Source organism: Squalius cephalus (genome assembly GCF_949319135.1).
Source record: "Squalius cephalus genome assembly, chromosome: 17".
Classification (NCBI taxonomy): domain Eukaryota; kingdom Metazoa; phylum Chordata; class Actinopteri; order Cypriniformes; family Leuciscidae; genus Squalius; species Squalius cephalus.
In genome coordinates this window covers 24199165-24223221 of record NC_137138.1, presented here as the reverse complement: position 1 = coordinate 24223221, position 24057 = coordinate 24199165, and the positions used below count along the sequence as shown (strand labels likewise).

Genomic DNA, 24057 nt, shown 5'->3' with positions numbered 1-24057 from the left:
TCACTCTCACTTGAAAGACTCAATTGCGTGGATTCCTATTGAAATGACAGGATATTGAATGCGAAGTTTCACAGAGCAACCTTAATAAAATTTTAAAGATTATCTTCTAAGCAGGTGTGTTGTATTACAGATTCAGATGGCATTTTTTTGGAGACAAATGGCCTGGGTCTCAGTGGTGGTGAGGACCTTGAGGAGGGAGTGCATTTCTCAGTGTGGGTCTCATTTTATGAGATCTACAATGAATTTCTTTATGATCTCCTGGACACTCTGCCTTCACTTCAGTCCCACAAGAGAGCCACGCTACGCCTCAGCGATGACAAACATGGAAACCCGTACGTAAAGGGTAAGAATCACAGAAGAGGACTGAAATTACCACTTTCAATTACTGATTTAAATATATATCCATTTCCTCAATTATTTTTTACTTACCCATTTTAATTATATTGAATCATTCATGTCCTTCCATTAGATCTGACCTGGATTCAAGTACGAAGTGCAGAAGAGGCCTGGAAAGTGCTTAAAGTTGGACAACGCAACCAAAGTTTTGCCACTACTCACCTAAACCACAACTCCAGCCGCAGGTACCTGCTTAATGTCATCATACCCATAATGCCGTCATAAGAGCATGAGTGATGCTGTAAAAAATTCACTCCACTTTCTTAAATGCATGTTGTTGATCTTATTGTAAACAATTCATCCATGCATAGGTTTCATTTTAAAAGTTTTGGCCTTCTAATGTTTAATTATAATGTCATAACTGGATCTATCAGTGTAAATAGCCATTTCCTCTCAAAGTTGCATGCAAAATTGGAATATCACATAAAACATTTGCAAATAAAGTCATCACATGTGTTTAAGAGAACTAAATTGGGGCAAAATATCTAATAAAAATGCGTTGCTGCAATCAGGGAAGCCATTGTGGCTCTCTTTCCTACATCATAAATGATTTGCATCTTAGAGCGCGCAGCTGAATGCAATAAACGCTGTCATGTTATCTTGTGTTTGAATTGGATGACTGGCGTTTGGGAATGAGACACTTCTGCGAGACATTGCACAGCAAGCTCAAATGTTGGTTTGATCATTCTGCCATGAAATTGGTCCTATGGTTAGTCCATTTACCCAATCGTATCCTCATCACCAAAGTCATGTGAGGTTTTTGTTGCGCATCAAGGGATTTATTAAGTAAACATGTTTCCATCGTAGTTTGTGCATGTCTTATCGGATAAAAAAATGTACAGGTTTTTTTTTTATACACATTTTTATAATGTATGCGCCTCTTGCCGTTTCCACCCAGCGTTATCCCAAAATGCAATGGGTGGATAGAAACATAGCTGATGACAATCTTCTCTCTGCTGTTGTATGCAAGACTTCTGCAAACATTTAGTCCTCTTAAAAAACCCTGTTCCTGCAAGCTCACGTTCTTCTGCCTCAACTTTGAGAGCCACACCCACATCTCAAAATCCAATCAACAACCGATAAACAGAACCAAGTCCCGTGAATCCAACACGGAAGTGACTTAAACTGCAATTCATCGACTGGCCGCTAGAGACAGGCTCCAAAAGAGAGTAAATCCCATAGCCATTTAGACCCTGGTTCCGGTGGTCGAAACACAGAGTACCACCCCAAAGTTCCTAGTTCCTGGAGAAAGTTCCTGCGGTGGAAATGCGGCTCTTGTTATGTTGAATTCATGTTTGTAAAAAAGATGCTGAAGTGCATGATATCATGACCATTGCAGTGTCCGAATAAATTTTGCATGCTCAGTGTCTAGTGTGATTGTGGCTTTACTCTTCTGTATTAAATAAATATATTTAAAGTTTACATGTATTTTAGCTATTTATTTATGCAACAATACATAAAAGTATAGTTTATTAAATTGAAAAAGAATTGAATCGTGTTGTCTATTTTCTTTCAATTTTTAGCCACAGTATCTTTACCATCCGTGTTCTACATGTCAAGCCACAAGCAGAGCTGGGACAGGTGACCAGAATCAGCGAGTGAGTCTTTCCACATTAACTGTGTGCTTCTTCATAAGTGAGGTTTTTTTTTATAATATCAGGCATTTTATTGGTGTATTGGACGGAACCCTTTAGAATTACTCTGGCGATTTAAAAGATAGTCTGCTGTTCAGTTCTCAAAAGGATTTGATTTTGAATTCTGTTACTTCCGGCAGGCTCTCTGTGTGTGATTTGGCGGGTTCTGAGCGCTGTAAAGTCCAGCAGAATGGTGAGAGAATGAAAGAGGCAAACAACATCAACACCTCTTTGCTGACACTGGGACGCTGCATCAGTGCTCTGAGGCACAATCAAACCAACAAGTGAGTGTGAAACGCTTCACAATTTACACGGTGTGATGGGTCATGATGGTACACAAGTAGTCCAATAACTGTCCAAACCATTATAATGCTTTTCCACTGCATGGGACGGCTCACTTAAATAGTACCACCTCGATTGAGGTTCCAAGCGTGTCATACTGACGTGCTAACACTGCTGATCAGTGATTTGTCAGAGAATCGTCACTACCAGCTTCATTGTATTTGTGACCCAAGATACCAAACCCGTTAGAAACAAACTTCGTCTTGCAGTGAAAAACATGCAGAGAATCAGGAACACCATTCCATCAATATGCTCCTGTGTTTGTGCGTTTGTTTGTCACATTTGCGATGATGTTACAGCAGTAGAGGCGGTGCAACTATAACCATCAGTCTATAATCCCACCCACTTTAAAGCGGTACTAAACTGCAGTGGAAAAGCAAACCGAGCAGAGTCGTACCACGCAAAGTAAAACCGCCATTATTGATGTTATTATTCTGTCATTGCCACAGGTCTCGTCCTCCGCTGGTCGTTCCTTTCAGAGACAGCAAGCTAACCAGGGTCCTCCAGAGTTTCTTCTGTGGTCACGGGCGCTCTTGCATGGTGGTCAACATCAACCCCTGCGCCTCCACCTATGACGAAACGCTCCAAGCGCTCAAATTCTCTGCCATTGCCACACAGGTGAAAAGATACTGCTTGCTTCCTCTTCTGGACACCAAACGGCATTTAAACTGTCCATTTACAAATATCTTTCATATTTCAGCTGGTACATGGGCCGTGCAGCAAGACTCGTGTGGCGTACATCCTGTCCCTGCTTCGCGAGCAGCCAGCTCATCACAACGATACCACTTTACTGGAGGAGGATGAGGAGGACAGTGATGAGGAAGGAGACATCACCATGTTTGATCCTGATGTAAATCCACTAATTTGGTTAATAAGAGAGAATAATTGTTAGTGACAACTAAAAGGACAGTTCACCCAGAAATGACATTTCTGTCATTTACTTACTCTTATGTTGTTCCAAGTCTGTATGACTTTGAAACACAAATTAAGACATTTTTTTAATGAAACCTTGAGGTTTCTGTCCCTCCATTAAAAGTCCAGGTAACCAAAATGCAAAAGCCTTTCTTGTGAAGGTATCTCTTCACAAGACTTGGATTAAAGCACTCGATTCAGATGGATGTTTTTTTACAATGCCTTCATGACCTTTTTGGATCTTTTAACCTCTCAGGTTTCATTGATTAATCTTTGAAACATATTAGTTATTTTTTAGAGTCTTATGTGTTTGAAGTTTTCATTCTCTTTAGAAAGAGAACGAGTCATTTACTAACAGACTATTTACTAACCGTATTACCAGAAAGCATAAAAAATCCTCTTTAAACCCTACTGATAGTGAATATTTCATAATTCAGCTGGATTTGGTTATGTTGGGCAGGCGCTCCTAAAGGCCATCGACGTTCTGAAGCGCGAGGTGCTGCGTCAACGGCAGGAGAAAGAGGAGCTCGAGGCCAAGGTTCGAGAGGAGGTCTGCTCTGAGATGATGGAGGTCATCAACCGGATGCAGCATGACTTCAGGTACCTAGTGCGTCTATGGATAAGTGAAAGAATCTATATCTCTAGTGTGTGTGTGTGTGTGTATATATATATATATATGTATATGTATATGTATATATATGTGTACTGTAACGCAATATAAAGTTATTTAGTTGTAAATTCAATGTTTTAAGTTCCTCCCTTGTCGTGCAGCGAGACACTGGAGGGCGAGAGGGATCTGATGGAGAAGAGATGTGACAACAAAATTAACAACCTGAAGAGCAGCTTGAAGAACTATTACAGCCAAGAGCTAGAGGTCAGTGATGTGAAGGGAGCAGTTACACTGACAATTCAACCAAAACACTGTTTACACCTGGTATTAGCATCCATTTTATCCAATTTATTATTAATAATAATGGCATAATTTATGATATGATTATTTTAAGGATTAGGGTTATCCCAGTAGACGATAGTCAGAGATATCGCAGATGGCTGATGCCTTTGACGATATCAATACGATAATTGGCATGTTGTTGTTGTTTTTTTATTATTATTAATATTATTATTTTGTTATTATTATCAGGCTTGCTAGTATTATCAAATTAATATAGACCCTATTCAGAGCAGGGCCATGACTGGTATGAAAGCGAGGCTGTGAGGGATAGACCGTGTTTTCAATAGCATCTGCTGTTAAAAGCTGTATAAATATCTAGATAACTTATACCACAGCTCATTTTGTTGGGAGTTTTTTTTTTTTTTTTTTATATATATATATCTTTGCCAGAAATTTCAGTAGTGTTTCGGCAGCAGAACCATCCAAAAACGTATTAAATAACAGTAAAACCCACTGAAGAAATGAATGTCTATCCCTCACAGTCTCACTTTCATTCCCGTTAAAAATCAAAGATGCGCTGCAAAATATAACCATTTAAATGGTGGCTGTCATATTAATTATAATATTATTACTAAAATTATATAGGCCTAATAACAATATTTAGGTCCAAACACAGCAGTCATCAATGAAAATCAAAAGCAACTTCAAACAGACTTTAAAAGAAAGAAATATTGATTCTTCTCATTTTTTCACTATCATTAGTCTCTATGGTCCACAGGATAAATATTAAGTCAATAAATTAAGGTAGATTCAGCTCTCGTCGTGTCTAAGAGAATTAATGTGCCGTGCAGCGCCAGATGCCAAAGCTCGGTCAGTTTTGATTTTCACATTCAGGGAATAATTGACTGGTTTGAGACATCAGCATAAATCTTGTACATATTTGCAAATTACATGTGTGATATATCCACGGACTCACCCTTTGGATGAAATATTTCTATGCAACATGACATTTTTCTTCATCACAAACTTGATGTTAAAAAAAATTGATAGAATTTGATTCTGATTCAAATTGATAGAAAAAGATTCTCATTTCCCACGATTATTTATTTGAAGAGGTTCTTATGCTACCAAGACTACAAAAATACAGTAGAAACATTAATATTGTGATATTAAGGTAACTTTGTTTTCTATTTTAACATTTTATTTGTAATGTAATTTATTCCTGTGATCAAAGCTGAATTGTCAGCATCATTACTCCAGAGTTTTCAGTGTCACATGATCCTTCAGAAATCATTCTAATATGCTGATTTGATGCTCAAGAAACATTTCTTATTATTATCAATGTTGAAAACGGTTAATATTTTGGCAGAAACAGTAATACATTTTTTCCCAGGGTTTTTTTATTTCTAGAAAGTTCAAAAGAACAAATAGTTTTGATCAATTTAATGCATTGTTGCTGGATGTTAACTTTAAAAAAATATATACATTTTATATTAACTTTTATTTATTTGTTTTTAAATTCAACTTTGAGAGTGAACACTATTTTCCAAAGCTGATGTTACTATATTGATGCAGGACAAATTAAAAGATGTGATGTTGATAGTTTTGATTTGGTCATTTGTTGAAGGAGCGAGATGATGAGATCAGAGAGCTCACTGCTGCTCTTAAGGAAAAGGAAGAGGGCAATATTGTCCCAGCTCCTGTTTTCTCACCTCTGAGTGATGTCAACGGTCCCCGGCGCTCACGGCGCCTGGCTTCAACACACAAACGAGAATCGGATCATGAGAGTGTGGAGCTCATGCAGTGTAAAGCCGAGCTGGAACAGTGCAAAGCTGAGCTGGACCTGAAACAAACAGAACTGCGCCTGAAAACACTTGGTACGTTTTGCATTTCACATTGGAAAAGTTTCAGGTATCAATTTTACAAGTTAAACTGTATTTACCTGACTGCACTTTTCTACAACTACTGAATCCACACTCTTCTTTAGAACTGAAGCGTTTCCAGGAGAACCTCCCACTGACGGCCGTCACAGGCTCCCTGACGACTACAGCCGAGCGGAAACTGGAGGAGGGTCAGAGGGTCAGTGCTTTTGTTTCTCATTGGATGTGATAGGCTGTTTGAATTCCGTTTTTAGCATTTTTCAATGGTTTTGCAGTCACATTTATTCTGCAAAACTTTGCATAAAAAAAATCCAGTCATTTCAAAAGGCATTCACTCAAATTCGCCATGTTGACCAAAAGAAAGCTGCTTGGTTTCAGCATAAGTGGTGTTTTGTGCATCGCTACACTCTAGACAGTGGACCTTTTTTTTTTTTTTTTCTGTAAAAAAAAGTTAATGTGACTATTTCAGAATTTGCCAAATTCCTTGAAGCACAATCAAATCATGAAATTAACTAGTTTGTGACTATTAATATGTTCTGCTTGTCTCGGGCCCTGTTTACACCTGGTATTAAAGGGGTCATGAACTGGATTGTTTTATTATTTTATAATGTTGCCTGGGGTGCCCTTATAATGTTAGTATGATTTTTACATCAAAAATTGTCATCATTTATAAATAAAAGCCATTTTTCCAAGCCTGATTTCAGCCTCAGATTTGAACGCTCCGTTTTAAGGGGCGTGTCTGCTGTGAGACTGCAGTGCAAACGCCCACTGCTGTGATTGGCTGACATGCTTGCATATGAAATAGCTAGTATTACATGAACTCTCTCGAAAACTTTTACTACGTTTTTACTATTACAGCTATCAAGATTAACAAATCGTGAAAAGTATCGTTTAAAGCATTATATTTAAATCTATTACATCGCATGAAAGGTTGCAGCATGATGAGCACTGACTGAGCAGATGACAGACAGTCTGTTGATCGCGTGAATAAAGATCTTATCATTGCAACGCAATTTTTGCACTCTCACAAATGCTTACACCAAATCACAATGCAAACACGATGTGAATACACAGTAAGAGCTTCGTTGTGTAGTGTAACAGTGTCATTATTTCATCACGAGTTTGGTAAGTGTCCAGATAAGCTCTCGCGGCTCGCGCTGTGCAGTTTGATTGACAGCTTGGGCGAATGGAAAGGGATCGTTCTTTGATCGCTTTCTGTATATAATTTAATAACAGTTTTAAAAAGATTATTTTCATAATACTACGAGAAATTATGTGAAGTTGATCGTTTAGTCACTGATGCATAAACAGTATTGAACGATTTTAAGAGAAAGATATCTGAACTTGAATAATTACACAGAAATAACTGATCGCAGATCAGGCATTAGAATACACATGGTTACTTACATGTTGCTGGCAGATCCGTCGGGAAATTGTGATTGACTGATTTAATAAAGTTTAACCATGCTGGAATCCGAAGGAAGCTTATGCAGAGTTGCAGACTGTCTTCTTCCACAAACAGGCACGCACAATATTTAGTAAACAGCATGTTTATTGCTTGGTAATAGCTCGATCCGGTTTAGCATCATGTCGTCCTATGTTATTTAGCATGTTTGGGCGAATCGGCGGGCGGGGCTAAACAGGCCGTGTTGAAGTAGGAGTTGATCTTTTGTGGAGGCGGTGTTTTATCCTCTTTGACGTCATAGTTCCCCACTTTGAAAAACGAGTCGTTTGCTGAGCCTGATGTCTATAAAAGCTTTTATTGGACTAACAAGGTAGTTTTCAGTTCTGAAACTTACAGGATATTATTATAGTATGATGATCTCTTATATGTCAAAAGCTCAAGGAAAATTTGATTTCTCAGTTCATCACCCCTTTAAGATGCGTTTTGGTCGATCGGATCACAAGTGGACGACGCTAAATACAGGTGTAAACGGGGTCTAAAACTTTGAGCTTGTCCACTTTTGACCACTTCCAGAGGGAGTCAAAAACACATTCGACCGGATTGCTTTCGTACTGTAAATGCTCATGTGGTCAAATGTTGACCACAACTGACCTAATGCGTAAACATTATGGGAAGCGCTCTTGCCAGACGGGATTTAAACTTTGGCAGAAGACCTACGTTTTGTTTGAAGACGAAAAATATACCAAGTAGGGCTGAACGATTTTGGAAAATAATCTAATTGCGATATTATTTTTTTTTTAAGCTCTTTATCTTCTGTATTATTCAACAAAGACAAGTGATAAATCAGGGATGGGAATCTTTAGGCCCCTCAAGATCCGATTCCGGGAGTCACAATCCAATTCCAAAACGATTCTTAATCTACTTTTTTTTTTCTTATGTATTTCTTAAGTTTTATTAATACAATTAATTAATAAGTAATTAAACACAGTTTTTAAGTACTTTTTAAAATTACACATAAAAAATGTCATTAAAACAATTGCATGTTAAGAATTTTAAATAGCTAATATAGCTTCAAAACATAAAAGCTAGTAAATAACAAAGAGGAACAAAAAACATATTACACGCAATAAACAAAGTGCTTTTAGTATTTGAGAGTATGTCTAGCCTAAATGTTTTCCTTTCAAGAGCTGTGAGTGACTTTTCTTTTTCTCATCTTTACTGTTTTTTTTATTTATTATTACTTATGACATCATAGACAGCGGGAGATCCCAAAAGCTGCGTTCACACCAATGCACAGCTCTCTTGTGAAATATAAGATGTGGTTTGTCCCGTCTGGACAATTTTTAATCCCTTAAGACATGACTGTGATACTCAAGCATGCGTGATGCTTGTGGTGTTTTCTGCGATTGCCTTCTCACTGTCTAAGGACAGTCCACGTCAGCTTCATCTCCAGAGCTGCTCTTCACCAGCATTTAATTTGAAACTGTCGTCAAATACAGCACAGAAACTCAAATGTCTTCACTAAAACCTGCTGAAATACATTAGCCTACTACTGTATAGGAAAGTACTTGTCAAATTAATAATGATTTTTAATACATTTCTATTAAATATATAAAACAGAATTCAGAAATATTAAAACAGACAATACCAAATTTAGGGAAAAAACAGAGTTCATAGGGCCCTAACCCTGTTGACTTTATAGTAAATGTTCAGTTCATCAGTGCACAATATTTAAAAAAAAAAGATTCAGTTTGTTAACTTTAATGCATTAGGTATCATGAACTAACAATGGACAACATTTTTAAAGCATTTATTCTAGCTAATAAGTATTCTTGTTGTAGACGAAGTCCCTCCAGGAGGCGCTTGATGGCACAAAGTCTAGTCCTCCAGTGTTGACTATTTTCATGATAGTCCCATTATATACAGAATTTGCCCTGTGTAATGAGTGTGTGTTTTATGTGTAGAACCTGAAGCAGCTGCGGATGGAGCTTCAGATGCTGGGTGTTAAGCTGCAGTCGGGAGAAAGAGCGTGCTGCCGTAACACAGATGGAGAGAAACTCCGTCACGCGCTCTCCTCAGCAGACAGCAAACTCGCCAAACAGGTAATGAACACCAATACACTTTCAGTCACGTTTACATAAATTCACCCAACATTTAGAGTTTGAATATTACATTTAAAGGGGACCTATTATGCTTTTTTGACTTTACCTTTCCTTTAGTGTGTAATAGCTGTTAGTGCAAGTAAACAATCTGCAGTGTTACAACAATGTCAATTAGAAGGAAAGTTGTTTTTTTTAAACATTAAATCTTATGTATGTAGCTGTGATTGGTTTTTTAGCTATTAATGAGGGTATTCAATAGGGCTGGGTATTGGCATAAATTTCACGATTTGATTTCGATTCATTATCGATTAATTTGGATATCAGGTACAGTACATGGCAAATTTCCAAATTTACTACATTACTATAATACTGAAGGTTTAAATGGACTGATTGGTATATAAGCACTTAAATTGCACAAGGCACTTTATAATCAAGTTATAATACTAACTACTCATGGTATTTGTTTGAATTTCATAATAAAATGGACAATTTCAAAACTTTAATTTCAAAATAAACTGCACAAAGCCTATTGTGATTTATTTGATGGGAGGTGCGCTGGAGTGTTCTGTTCATTCATCAGTTGAAGACAGCATAGACTAAAAGATTGATTCTTGATATTTAAGAATCAATATCGGTTCATAAAAATGAGAATTGATTAAAATTGATGAATCTTTTTTTAAATACCCAGCCCTAGTATTCAACACAAGTTGACCTGTCTGCCTGGAGAATCGGTCTGTACTACATCAACACCTTTCCCTCTTTGTTTCTTCCTATATTCTCTCTTTAACCCCTTTCACTTTAATTTAGACTGGTCATATTTACTAAGAACAAAATCCAAACAATGACATGAAAATGATGCAAACGATTCACATGCATCCCTTGCTCTAAACTACTTGAGCTTAATTCCTTCCCTAACATGCTGTTTCTTGTTCTAAACCTCCTGACTTAAACCAGATTTGATCTAATTGGTGTGATTTGAAAAGAATTAACCACAGGTGATTCCAGTTTCCACCTCACTTTTTGCCCTCTGGCCTCTCTAACCGTTCGCTGCATCTGTAGGATCAAATGCTGGTGGAGCTGCACACCAGCCTGCAGCTGGTCAAAGCAGACCTGCGTAAGAAAGACGAGATGCTCGGTCAGTATCAGAGCGCTCAGCCGCCTCAGGCCCCCACGGCGCCCGGATCCTGCAAGAAGAGGGGCTGCGGGGTAGCGGTAGCTTATGTGGAGAACCAGCCTCCTGAAAAACGGCCCTTCTTCCGCTCACTGTTCCCCGGCCGCACGCCCTCAAAGACCCCCTCGCGACAGGCCCGGCAGAGACCCGAGGTCAACACGCCCTACGCCCGCGTGTTGCGCTCACGCCAGCCCTCTCCTCCGTCCACTCCCATCCAGCTCAGAGTCAAGTATTAAGAGCTGGACACTGCGACATTTTAAAGCGGCTTGCTTTTCAGTCTTTAAGTGTGTTTTTAGACAAGTCTTTTAATATAATCAGGTGGCCTTGGCGCATAAATGGGCCTTATTTTGATGACAATGATTGTTTTCTTTCCTTTTTTTCTGAAAACATTGTATAGGTTTTCAGGCGTTTAATTTGTGCTCAAGGTTTTCCATTGTAAATAGTAGAAAAACATGGTCATTGACTACTGTCATTTACAGTTTTTTTTTTAACACGTGTACATGTATTATGCAAACCAAATACAAGATACAAAGATAAAAGTAGTGCTTCCAATATTAACCTGCATTCAGTGTTTCCCAAATGTATAATAAATCTGAGCATTACTCCAGTCCATTCCATGCTTTGCATTTCATTTTAAAATATTTCATGGTTGCTGCTTCATATTTGGCTCAGTGGGTTCAGTGTTAGTCACCAAATAAGCATACATGTTTTTTCCCTTATGTTTGTAAGTAGCCAAATGCACAGATTTAAGCACTACATTGTGTTGGCTGCTCTTTTGCACATTTTGCATGAGTTTGGTCATGTTCGTTTTATGGTTTGTCACTTTTGAATGTCTTTTCTCTACACTGTATAATCTCAACTAAATGGGTGAGTTTTATAATAAAACATTCAACCTTCAATGTTTTAGCATTTTATTTAACACAATGGCCACCTTTGTCTGTACAGGCAGTTATTTACAATGTAGCATACGGGAACATAAAGATGATCAAAGCATCAAAATTGAATGAAGTTTCTAAAACCGACCCGTCGGCGACTGGGATGAGTTAGGGTGTGATAGACGACAGGTCGAGTGGAGATACTCTCCTGACTGGAGTGGTGTTGTTGGACAGAGGGTTGAAGACGCAGGGTAATGACAGGTCTGTAGATGAAGGCTCTCCTTGCTCCCGCACCGCAGAGATTTGTCTTAACAAAGCCTTGCCTTCCTCTCGTGCCTGAAAAGCAAGCAAACAAGTTCGACTAGTAATGCTAGTTTATTAAGTGAGAAAGCAAGCTCCAGAAATTCTATATTGAACATTTACAAAGAGGAAATAAATGACCAGAAATTGACTTAAGCTATTTTTCACCAAACATGGGGCGTCATAGTAGAATATAGCCAAGTGTGCTGCACACGTTTTAAAGTGAAGCCAAAACATCTTGATCGACTCCCCCTGGTGGCTGGCTTTACATGTATTTGGATGGGATGTAAGCCTAACTAAAAAAACAAAACAATTACACTTCAAATAATTTTATTCCAAAGATGGTTTCTGTCATTTTAGGTAGTTTTCAATCACGCTAATGCAAGTGATCGTTTTTCCAATAAGTTTGGTCTTAGTTAGTTATTTGCTGCTATAAAACAGGGTGTGAAGTCCTGATTGCCAGCTGTGCTTGTGATTGAGGCTATAGGTGGGATCTTGATACAGGATCACTACTGCAGACTCTGGCTCCAAATTATGTAATTGGCACACAATGTCAACCACCATTTCTGGGATTATTTTAGCTTCATTTTTAAACAATGGAAGAAGGTGGAGACACGTCATCCTTACTTTTCTTTAGTCTATGGTTATCCACCTTGTTTTTCAGGTAAGTGCGGGCAAGCACTTATTTTTAGCTGTACAAAACAGCCTGTTATGCTGCTTGATATTGCAAATTGATATTTCTTACCATATTATATAAGTGTCTTAATTATAAACATGCTGGTTTGTAGCACAAACAGTTTTATAGTTTACTGCACTTTTATATATTATATAAGAAAACACCTTACTTCTGTGTTGAAAAATAAGGTGTCAATGAATGTCAATGAACGTCAATATGTCTGTCTTACAGATTGCATGGCTTTAAAATCTTCAAGCTTTTAAAACTACTTAAATCTTACAAATCCTTAAAACCTGCAAACTTAAAGCTTTTTAAATTACTTTCTGGCTAAATTACTTTGATCAAAGTCTGCAAACTTTATTATGTTAATGAATCTGAAATAATATCATAATGAAGGGTGATGAACGGAAGACACTCACGTCATTGTAGTCGCAGCAGCGCTGAGCGCAGAGAGACGCCTCATCGTACAGTCTGTTCTTGAAGTAGTACTGGCCCAGATAACGCAGAGCGGTGCTCACCTCAGCATGCTCCAACTGCTCCTGAGATCACAGAAACACATCTGATCAGTCGAAAAGACATACTTCTAATCACATGACTATTAACATCAAATCAGATCTTGATGTACTGTACGCATCACATGCAAAAACTCCAGTAACTTACACCACATGAGAAAATATCCTGGATGTAGATTATGTAGCACTGTGCAGCGTCGTCAGATTCATTCAGTTGCTCGTGAAGCCTAAAAGCAAACATAGTTTCACCAAAACGTGCAACAACAACACTATGACCATTACCCTGAACCAAACCTCACTCACTTTGCCAGCTTTAGAAGAGCCATTCTCTCCACATCCCCAACCGAATAAGCCCTCCAGTAACACTGAACCCACAAAAACAAAGAATCATTGAAAATTTCACATTCTGAGAGAAAATGATCTATTTCGGTGCTGAATAATCATAACTGTTCACCTTTTTGGCCTCAACTTGCTGAGACAGTTTCTCGTAACATTCACCAAGAGCTACAAGCATTCGCGAGTCGTTAGGCCTGATACAAACACAGCATAAGTGAACTTTCTCGGGTCTATATTGCATAAAACAGACCAAATGATTGGTGTACATCAGGGGTGCACAACCCTGCTCCTGCTGATCGACTGTCCTGCACAGTTCATCTCCAACCCTAATCAAACACACCTGCCTTTAATTTTCAAGTGATCCTGAAGACCTTAACTGGTTGCTTCAGGTGTGTTTGATTAGGGTTGGAGATGAACTGTGCAGGACAGTCGATCGGCAGGAGCAGCGTTGGGCACCCCTGGTGTACATGATGCACTCACCTGAGTTGATGGGCCTTCCTGTAGTAGTAGAGTGAGTAGAAAGGCATTTTGAGGATCTCGTAGGTCTGTCCGAGTCCATACCAGGCCCGGTAGTCCCTTTTGTTCACTTCAATTGCATGTCTAAGAGACAGAAGAGACAATGCATTACATTAATCTTTTAGGCTAAAAATTTAGCACTTACTTTACTTCTTAACATGAATACAACAATTCAGTATGACTTCCTGGTCCAAACAATAATGTAGGGGGGGGCAATTGAGCCATTTTGCCCCACCCAATTTTGAAACCCAAATCACACGTACATTTTCACCACATCTAAAGCGTGTGCAAAGTTTCATGAGTTTGAGCATGTTTAGGCCCTCAAAAAAGCGATTCACTTTGGAGAAGAAGAAGAAACAGAGCAAAAACAATAGGGTCTTCTCACCATCGGTGCTCGGGCCCTAATAATAATAATTTTTTTGAAAGAAGTCTCAACAAGGCTACATTCATTTCAGCAAAAAGTCAAAATAGTACAAATTACAGGGGTAAGAATGACTTTAAAAAGAAGGCAGCATCATTATTTTATTTTTTACACAGAGATTGGTAGGTCTATTAGTAAAAATCTGTTGACTTGAGCAATCCTTGTAGCATTATACGCCAACGTGACAGTTCAAAACTGGGAAAAACCACTTCTTATGTTTTTTGCCCCAAGTCTGCATGCCTGTAACTCAAGTATTATTAAAGATACCTTAATACCCTTTTATATTTTGGTTTTTAACAAACATTTATTTTGGTATCTTCATTTTAAAGGCCCCAAAACGTACAATGCCAGAGATATTGAGATCTTAATGTGGCTCCATGAGTAAATTGGTCAATTTACACATTTTCAGTGGTCAAAAACCAAATGTGGGTCACTTTACATACAGTTTATATTATTTTCTTTTAAAGCAGAATATCTAAACAACAAATAATGTTGAAACTAGATATGCATCTTATTTTTTTCTATCAACACAACTGCATAGAACATACCTGTCTGATTGCCATAAATATTACTTTTCCAAAGATTGTGTGCTAAATATTAAAGATATCTCAATATGATTTTAGATTCTAGTTCTTAATCTTTTCTTTTGAAAGGCCCTATATGGTTCAATCCCATAGATATGGGAATCTCAATGCGAGTCCATGTTCAGTTTGTCGCATTTTACCCATTTTCAATGGTCAAAACCCAAATGTGGTTCACTTTGCACACCGCTGATACTTATAGCATTTAAAGGAGAATGTCTGAAGAATAAATAATGTTGAAACTAGAAATATATGTTGTTTCCCTCTAACAAAACAATTGCATACAACATACCTCTCCGAGTGCCAAAAATCCCCTGAAATGGTCAAGTTGCGGCACATAACTTGCCCTCAAAAGTGTATTTATATGAATCTATATTTGAATCAGTTTCAATGATATTTAAAAGAAATGATTTTGTTCATTTTAACAGCTTCCGAAGCTAGCAAGAGTTCAAATACGCACTATCGTAACTACGTTACCCCATTGACATCCCAATATCTCCAGGATTGAACCATATATGGCCTTACCAATTAAGATTCCAAAAGAAAAGTTTCATAAGCACAATAATATAAAATGACAATAAGATATCTTTAACTCTTCTTGAGTTAAAGACATAAACTTCAGAAAAATATATTTTTGGGCACTCAGCGAGAGGTGTATTCAATTGTTTTGATAGAGGGAAACAAGATTGATGCGAGGAGATCCAGTCAGATGATAAAATCTATTTTATTTCTCATTTATTATTTGATCCAGTCAGATGATAAAATCAATTTTATTTCTCATTTATTATTTGATCGTCTGATAAAATTGATTTTATCATCTGACTGGATCTCCTAGCATGAGCATGAGTACGAGTTGGTGAATTGGTAAGGCATAAACAGAGAGGTGAGTCTTCTGGGTGTTGCGGATAGTTTGAGTCTGTGAGCAACATCTTGCGGACCCAACTCTTCCATATTTTGGCTCGAGACAAAGAAAGAGCTGGGCCGTACGACAATCACGTCCGGATTGGTGGACAATTGTCCCATAAAGGGAGTGATTGCTGTGGTTAGTGAGTGTGCGCTCCAGTCGGGAATCATTGCTTCGTCAAAGTGACCGTTATTTGGGATGTAGTCTCCATGTTCCTAAGACTCAACAATCAGCAATAACAGAGATACACCTTGCTATATAAATTATAATTGGAGATCCAGTAGTCAGCAGACATAGTTGCAGTAAGAGAAATAATATTTCATCCATAATCAGGAGTTAAAGTTTAACAAAGAAACATAACATGAACAGTCAAATCTAAGTCACACTCTGAGTAAAATATTCTTGCCTAAGGAAAAGCGAAGTGATCGAGAGCTCTCTTTCTATAAGACAAATCGCAAAAGAGCAAAGGTCTGAGTCCAAAGTAAGACTAACCTATACAGAAAATATGTCATTTTCTACAGTTAACTTAGATGAGCGAAGCCAAGTTCCTCTTTTCATTGTATATTGAAACAAGGCAGCCCCACCAGAAACAGCTACAAGATTAGACATCTGGTTTCTGTGGTTTCGCACCCCTGGGGTGAGTTTACAGTTTCTCATTTTGTTCTTGACCATATGAGACAGAAAATTGTTAGTCTCAACACATATATACACATTAGTATTTAAAAGAAGCGTCTCTTGCACCCTTTCCCCCTACATGCTAGATGTCTTTTCTGCTGACATGATATTTCAGATAACATCTTTAGCACTTTAACAAAAACATTTGTTCCATTGTGGTCTGTCTAGTGGAAACTTTAGATTTCTGCTCACGTCTTACAGAAAGAACAAAAGGTTAACTACATAGAGACATCAAGATTAATAAATGAAAAGAGCACTGAACATACATTTCAAATGATAATAATGATAAACACAACCAACTATTTATTAAAGATGATTAATTAGATTTGATTAAAGATAAAACAAGAGATATAATTTTCCCCCCTTTTTTCTGCTTCATCAAAGATACATTTCTAGTTTCAGTATTATTTGTTCTTCAGACATTCCTCTTTAAACACTATGAGTATCAGTTATTTGAAAAGTTGAAATGGTTGGTTTTTTACCAGTGGAAATTAGCAAACAATTTGAACATGGAGTCGCATTGGGATCCCCATATCTATGTGATTGAGCCATATTGGGCCTTAAAAATGAAGATTTCAAAAGAAAAGTTTAATAAGAGTTAGAACCTAGAAGGATATTAAGATATCTTGAATACTTTTAGAGTTACAGGCATGCAAACTTTGGAAAAATAATATTTATGGCACTCAAACAGGTATATTCTATGCAATTGTGTTGAGAGAAAAAAAAACTAGATACATTTCTAGTTTCAACATTATTTGTTGTTCAGATATTCCCTCTTTAAAAAATTTTTTAAGTTAATGTAAAGTGACCCACATTTGGTTTTTGACCACTAAAAATATGTACAATTGACCAATTTACTCAAGGAGCAACATTAAGATCTCAATATCTCTGGGACTGAACCATATAGAGCGTTTTAAATTAAGATACCATAAGAAATGTTTGTTAAGAACCAGAATCTAAAAGGATATTAAGGTATCTTTAATAATTCTTGAGTTACAGGCATGCACAAGAAGTGCTTTTTCCCATTTTTGAACTGTCACCGTTGGCATATAATGCAACAAAGATTGCTGAAGTCAACAGATTTTACTAATAGACCTACCAATCTCTGTGTAAGACCTACCAGTCTCTATACTGGGACCAACCACGGTCCCACGATCGAGACGTTTTGGCTTCACTTTTCAGGGCTTGTGCGGCACACTTGGTCTAAACCAGCACTGAACCATCCGTGACGTCAGCGTACGCTGATTGGCCGAACGCACGCAAAACACCAGCACCCGCCATTTTAAAAAAAGCTTTGTAAACACACATATTATTATAGCTTATATATTTACTCCAGAAACTAACTCTACGAACATGGAAAACAGTGATACATGGGTCTCTTCCTACTGACGGTGCAAATGCAACCAGGAAAACTTTCCTATGGGAACCATTAGTTCACCCTGGTTGCTAGTTCCTAGAAAGCACCTATTTATGGTTGTCTTATTTTCTTTGCTTTCAAATGCTTCTCTTTGTTGACAACAATGGATTTATAAACTATTCACATTTCGATTCACATGCACATGTTGCATTCCCAAATGCAAATTATAAGCAACACACAGCACTTGCAGAGAAGCATTTACTGAAAATAAACACAGTGCTGTGCTTTGGCTTTGCTCTGAAACATGCAGCGCACCTGACTATATATATATAGTATTACATCATAAGCGTTACGATTTGATGATTTCACTAAGCCCTATTACGTTCTCACAACCATGCATTGTTAAAATTCATAAAAAAGGTACCAGGCAACAGGTAAGTACCACCGTTTCAACGATTTTTACTCTCATTTGGCACTTTGAACCCTGGCTAACATTAACATTTTGCAGTTTATTTAGTAACTGTTTAAGGCAATTCTGCGATTTCAATCATCATACAGTAACACCAAACACCTCCCCTCCCCCCAGCCATTTTTATTACTTTCGGATGTACGCAATCCGGGTCATATTTTTCAGGTCAGAAAATACGGAAATACATATAAATATGGAAAAATCCCATCCCTGGTACCTGTAGGCCTGAATGGCAGCTGATGTGTTTTTCATCTCCATGTACTCATGACCCATGAGGGTCCAGGCCCCCAAACAGCGCGGATTCAGCTTCAGAGCACGCTGAAAATACAGGGCGGCTTTCTCATGCTGAGACCGCAGACTGTAATAGTTACCTGTGAGCGGACAACAAAACAAACAGATTTCAGTAGTGACTTAATGGCTGATGTTCAATTTCAAGGACATATTATTATAGACTACTTCTTCCTCAGGCTATTTTGTCTTGTTTTTCTTACATCCTCGTTGAAGAAATCCAAAACTTGCTAAACTGGAAGGCACTGTTTTATGCACACACGCTTCCTTGGAAAAATTCAACATAATAGCATCCTCTTATCAACCAACTGTCCAGATCACCGATATTGAGCATAGTGTGTCACTTAACCAGACTTATGACCATCGACACGACGTTGTCTCCACTTTACATCCCCTAAGAATCGCGCACTTAAGACAGTAAGAGTTTGTCTGACTGACATGTACAGTGACTAACAATAATTAATTTATATATATATATATATATGACTATATTTTTTCTCATCCTCACCTATGACGCAGCATGTTTCCACTCTGTACTTATCTATCTCCACCAGATTATGGGCCAGATAACTGAGCTCCGGCTTCATGCTCTGAAAAATAAGACAAACAAACAGACGATCTTAACACAAAATTATCTACTAAAACCGAAATTCATTTCTACTTGCATTTTCGTATGATCCTATAAATTCCAGTTTAATACAATATCATCAGATAATCTGTCATCTGGAACATTGTAATCTGACCCAAGAAACCATATCCTGCAAGATCCCCCAGCACTGTCCAATCCCCCTTGGACCCAAAAGCAATTCCACTGGCTGAGACAACTTTGTATGGGCACTCTATCCTTTGCCTGATTAGAAATGATAGAAAATCACTTTATGATGACATTTCAGTGTTAAAGTCCGCATGAAATGGAAAACTATGTTTTCTCCCTTATTCTGATGTATTTTCAAAGAAATATGACAATTAATGTCTTTTGAATTACACATCACATAACCAAAGCTAATAATTGTCAAATTTCAAACATTTTCCTTTCTGTCAATCATAAGAAAGGAGCGCGTTTTAGTTGAATAAATAATTGGAGAAGCCCTGCATACTTCAACATAGAAGTAAAAAATTTGGCCAATTATTTTATTAAATTAAACGTATACTTGGATGAATTATTCACAATAAGACCTATAATATACATTTAGAAAATAGATAAAATAATAGTTGATTAATTTCAGGCCGAATTAAACCCCTGATCAACAGTTTCTTACCCGGACATAAAGCAGGTTGGAGAACGTGTCCATGTTTTCGATGCGAAAAGGATCCTGTTCCCGGAGTTCATTAAACAGATATAAGGCTTGATCAATATCTGGGGAAGAAAAATTGGAAACACTTTACACGAAGGTTCCGTTAGTTAATGCATTAAATAACATTTACTATCAATGAAAAATACATTTGTTACAGTATTTATTCATCTTTGTTAACATTAGTTAATACAAATTCGACTGTTCGTTTTAGTTCATGTTAGCTGTGAATGAACAGATACAACTTTTAATTCTAACAATGTATTATTAAATGTTGAAATTAACATGGATAACTAAGGTTTGACAAATGTTTTTTCATTGCTAGTTCAAGTGTAGTTCATTATTGTCAACAACAAATGGAACCTTATTCCAAAGCGTTATCATTTTGAAACACATATTATGATAATACCCTTTTCCTCATCCTGTTTTTTATACACTTAAATTAATTTTAAATGTACCATGTAACTTTTTTTGTTTCAAAATGTACGAGTACATCATGAATCCATCTTCCAAACTGTGTTTGTCTTATCCTGAATCACTACAGTACACCTATAATATATATATATATAGTATATATAGTAGCTCTGGCTACAATGTTTATCCGCAAAATGCATGCAATTTTGTTCATTAACTGTTAGATTGTCAAAAGTTACCTTTAATTATGTTATTTATTACAATATAAAACCATATAGCAACATTGCACTACATTGTTAATACTAGATTGTAATACATTTTAATATAATGATTTTAAAACCTGAAAAAAAAAGTAATATGCTTAAACCAGGGTTCCTCAAACTCGGTCCTGGAGGGCCGCTGTCCTGCAGAGTTTAGCTCCAACACTGATCAAGCTAATCAATGTCTTCAGGATCACTAGAAACTCACAGCTAGGTGTGTTTGATCAGGGTTGGAGCTAAACTGTGCAGGACAGTGCCCCTCCAGGACCGAGTTTGAGGAACCCTGGCTTAAACAATGAGTAAAAGCATAGAAGAATTTCCAGATTTAGGGATATATAATTTGCTGTTTGCTGCAACTAGCGGTCACCTCGTATGTTATGGTAGGCCACGGCGATCTGGGAGATGATGTAGGTGCTCTTGGCAAACCCTGCTTCCATAAGGCTCTGATATTTCTGCAGCGCCTCTTTGATCATCTGCAGTTCAGTGTACATGTGCGCCATGAAGAAATCCCTCACCCAGCAGTCAGGCAGAGACAGGGACTTTAGCTGAGAAAGACAAAACAGAGAAGCTATTTCAGTATGTTTGTGTGTCTACTTCAGTGTACCGGCACTGAACTGTAAAGCACGGCAGAGCACAGCCAGTTGGGAAAAAGATGGACCATTTCAATGTTGGTGATGAGATTGCAGAGCTCCAGCCATGATCCCCAGTGCAGAGGGAGAGCGTGTGTCGCAGCGACAAAGATCTCTACTGCCTCCTTCAGCAAATCCAGTTTCCGAAGAACCACCCCATAACTGGTGAAAAACAAGATTGTATTAACAAAAAGTTAACAAGCAGTCCTAGATGAACACTAAACTAAAGTTTATTTTAGTATTTTCCTACTATGTGCAAACCAGAACTCACTAGTGTTGGGGAAAGTTACTTTAAAATTGTGTTAGATACTTTTTATGGAAAGTAATGTGTTACATTACTTTTACGTTACTTTTCCACACCTGGGCTGTTCTTGCTCGTTTGCTTTTTTTAATAACCCCCCAAAAAACTTCTATTTTTGGAATATGTAAAGGCACTTTCACACCAAAAGTGAAATAAATAAGCCTCAGACTGAAAGAAATGCATATTCACACATGTACAGTAGAGGGCGCAACTCAAATTATTTTTCCAGATGTGCTGCCGATCTGGATCGCAGAAGAATAGGACGCATGAGAAGAAAGTTCAACACTCACCCTTCAGCGATAAAAACGAAAAAAAATTAGCACAAATGTGATTCGCATTTTTGCTTATTAGTATTTCTAGAATTATCGACGGTCAGCAGCAAAAGCGTTGCTTAATAAAGTGAGATTAAATACATTATGTATGTTTGTGCTATTTAACCTATTTAATTTTTGCAGGTTTGCGTAATAAAAAGTTTGCATTTCACTATTTTTATTCATTTGGAGAAATATTGAATATGTGAAAAGCGAGATAGGACTGCAATAAGCATCATGTTCACTCAGCGCACACAACACCTTAATCACGATTTCTCTCAACATGGGGACAGGAGGGCTGTTAGAAATGGGAAAACTAAGTAAGTTGCGTTACTTATTTGTAAAAGTAACTCAGATATTTTGTTGTAAATTCAAAAGTAATGTGTTACATTACTAGTTATTTGAAAAAGTAATCTGATTACTTGTAATGTGTTACCCGAACACGGTTTGATACATACAGATACAGAGCAAATCCATCCAGCTCTCCGGCACTATGTTTTTTGCTCAATTCCACCCGAAGTTCTCGCAGGGCTTCGTTTCGGACCTGACCCTTTTCCAATGGACCTGCAACCAAATACATGTTTATGATGGGAGCAGTTGAGACCGTCTGTGCTGGAGACACTGTTTAAAATGTTTTTTTCTTACCAAGGCTATCCACTGTCTCGTCATCTTTCTTCTTTTCCCCTGACTGAGTGAATGAAAAAGAAAATAGGTTCTTCCACATTTCATCTCCAAACAGAAGGGATAGAAAACATGTACAAAACAATGGTGAAACATCTTACTAGGTAGCGTGAATACATATAAAGGAAATATGCTTTCTGACTGCGGCAGCCACGGAGAAAATATGCAGCTCGATCATATTCCTTTAGGTCAAAATATGATTTGGCCAGACAAAGAGCATCCAAATCTTGGGCGTCCTCCTGGAAGAAAGGGCAAGACGGTCAATGTTTACACCTGCATATCTTCAGGTAAAACAGATTATCTTCACCTGTTATTATAAACATCTAAAAATATATTCTAGCCAGCTCTACACTGTCTTATACCGGGAGCAAGACAGAAGATCAGACTGACCTCGGTTAGCTCCGGTGGTGGAGGGATCTCATTCAGAGGAAGGGTCTCCAAAGAAAATGCCAGTTCAGATGCCCTGAAACATAAATTACAGGTATATTGTCACCATTTTAAACACTGCAGAGCAATACATCAAATCTAATATACAGTAGTCAACATTTGAAGTGTATCAAAATCTTTTATCAAAGTTATACATGAATTTTGAACAATACCCGTTCTTTTCTTAGGACAACTTTGATGAACTTTTTTGATCCACTTGAAATGTTGACTACTGTATATGTGCATAAAACAGATTATATATATATATATATATATATATATATATATATATATATATATACATACCATCTATCTATATTCATAATATTCCTTGAGTAAGTAGCCTATACTTAGCAATCAGTCTCATTATGTTCTGATTCTATATGTGGAAACTACATTTAACATGCATTCAGTAGACATTTAGCAATACACACTGTAAATTATTAAGACATTATTAAATAACACACAATATTTCAAACAGCACAATACACTATAAAACACAACATACAGCACAGTGTTGAACGAAGCAGAACAAAGATGAATATGGTCAGTACATTTAGTTATCTTCTTGCCCTGGACCACCAATACTATGGTAAATATTTACTATGGTGCAGAATGATTGTCATATTTATTCTTTACACCAATGTCTTTCAAAGAATATAGTTTTAAAGGTACCACTGTGTTATAACGGTACGTCAAACAACATGGCATTGCCATGCTAGGTGTTAGTGTATGAAAGCCCCAACATGTTACAGACGCAACTAAATCAAGTGCAGAAACATGTCTATGTATGCAGATGACCAGCTTTTGAGATACAGCCACAATTTCTGTTTATTTCATTGTGTTAGCTGTCATGCTAACTAACTGTCACACATTAAGACAGTGCATTTAAATAACTGGCTGCATTCTTGATATGTGTTGAATTATAAATATAACTGTTTTTACCATTTCACGCTGTGGACGAGTCCTCTTTCTTTGCACTGCGCTATAATAGAAATAAGTTGCTTTTTAATTTGAACCAAGTCACCAAACTCACTGCTGCGCGTAGCCGCCATTTTTCATAAATACGTCATGCCGACGCAACCACAGGCGCAAGAGC

General features: G+C 37.4%; 2 protein-coding genes across 4 annotated transcripts in view; one reads left to right on the top strand and one right to left on the bottom strand.

The window, feature by feature from the left end:
• The window catches only part of kif20a (kinesin family member 20A), a 16546-nt gene extending 4915 nt beyond the window's left edge, over window positions 1-11631 (top strand). For all 3 annotated transcript variants that reach the window (XM_079846744.1, XM_079846746.1, XM_079846745.1), the window contains exons 8-19: window positions 131-343; window positions 470-581; window positions 1920-1994; window positions 2171-2314; window positions 2822-2990; window positions 3073-3222; window positions 3745-3884; window positions 4056-4158; window positions 5804-6053; window positions 6164-6255; window positions 9426-9563; window positions 10623-11631. In XM_079846744.1, the coding sequence (XP_079702870.1) occupies window positions 131-343; window positions 470-581; window positions 1920-1994; window positions 2171-2314; window positions 2822-2990; window positions 3073-3222; window positions 3745-3884; window positions 4056-4158; window positions 5804-6053; window positions 6164-6255; window positions 9426-9563; window positions 10623-10970 (1934 nt within the window). In that variant the 3' untranslated portion in view covers window positions 10971-11631. The remainder of the gene's footprint in view (window positions 1-130; window positions 344-469; window positions 582-1919; window positions 1995-2170; window positions 2315-2821; window positions 2991-3072; window positions 3223-3744; window positions 3885-4055; window positions 4159-5803; window positions 6054-6163; window positions 6256-9425; window positions 9564-10622) is intronic.
• Window positions 11631-24057, bottom strand: cdc23 (CDC23 (cell division cycle 23, yeast, homolog)). Its single transcript, XM_079846747.1, has 16 exons — window positions 23904-24057; window positions 22923-22995; window positions 22634-22771; window positions 22497-22539; window positions 22310-22415; window positions 21269-21401; window positions 20978-21155; window positions 19904-20001; window positions 19153-19234; window positions 18574-18727; window positions 13914-14033; window positions 13552-13627; window positions 13401-13462; window positions 13246-13324; window positions 13005-13124; window positions 11631-11945 (listed from the first exon to the last, which is right to left on the bottom strand). The coding sequence occupies exons 1-16, from the start codon at window positions 24011-24013 to the stop codon at window positions 11778-11780; spliced, it is 1740 nt and encodes a 579-aa protein (XP_079702873.1). The 5' UTR covers window positions 24014-24057; the 3' UTR covers window positions 11631-11777.

What these genes read in the sequence shown, in the direction of transcription:
- cdc23 (XM_079846747.1), bottom strand. Translation starts at nt 24,013, where the DNA reads ATGGCGGCTACGCGCAGCAGTGAGTTTGGTGACTTGGTTCAAATTAAA. An exon ending in GGCCTACCATAACATACGAG is followed by an intron (nt 20,002 to 20,977) that starts GTGACCGCTAGT and finishes TTTCTTCCCCAG; the next exon opens with ATATTGATCAAGCCTTATAT. An exon ending in GGAAACATGCTGCGTCATAG is followed by an intron (nt 18,728 to 19,152) that starts GTGAGGATGAGA and finishes GTCCGCTCACAG; the next exon opens with GTAACTATTACAGTCTGCGG.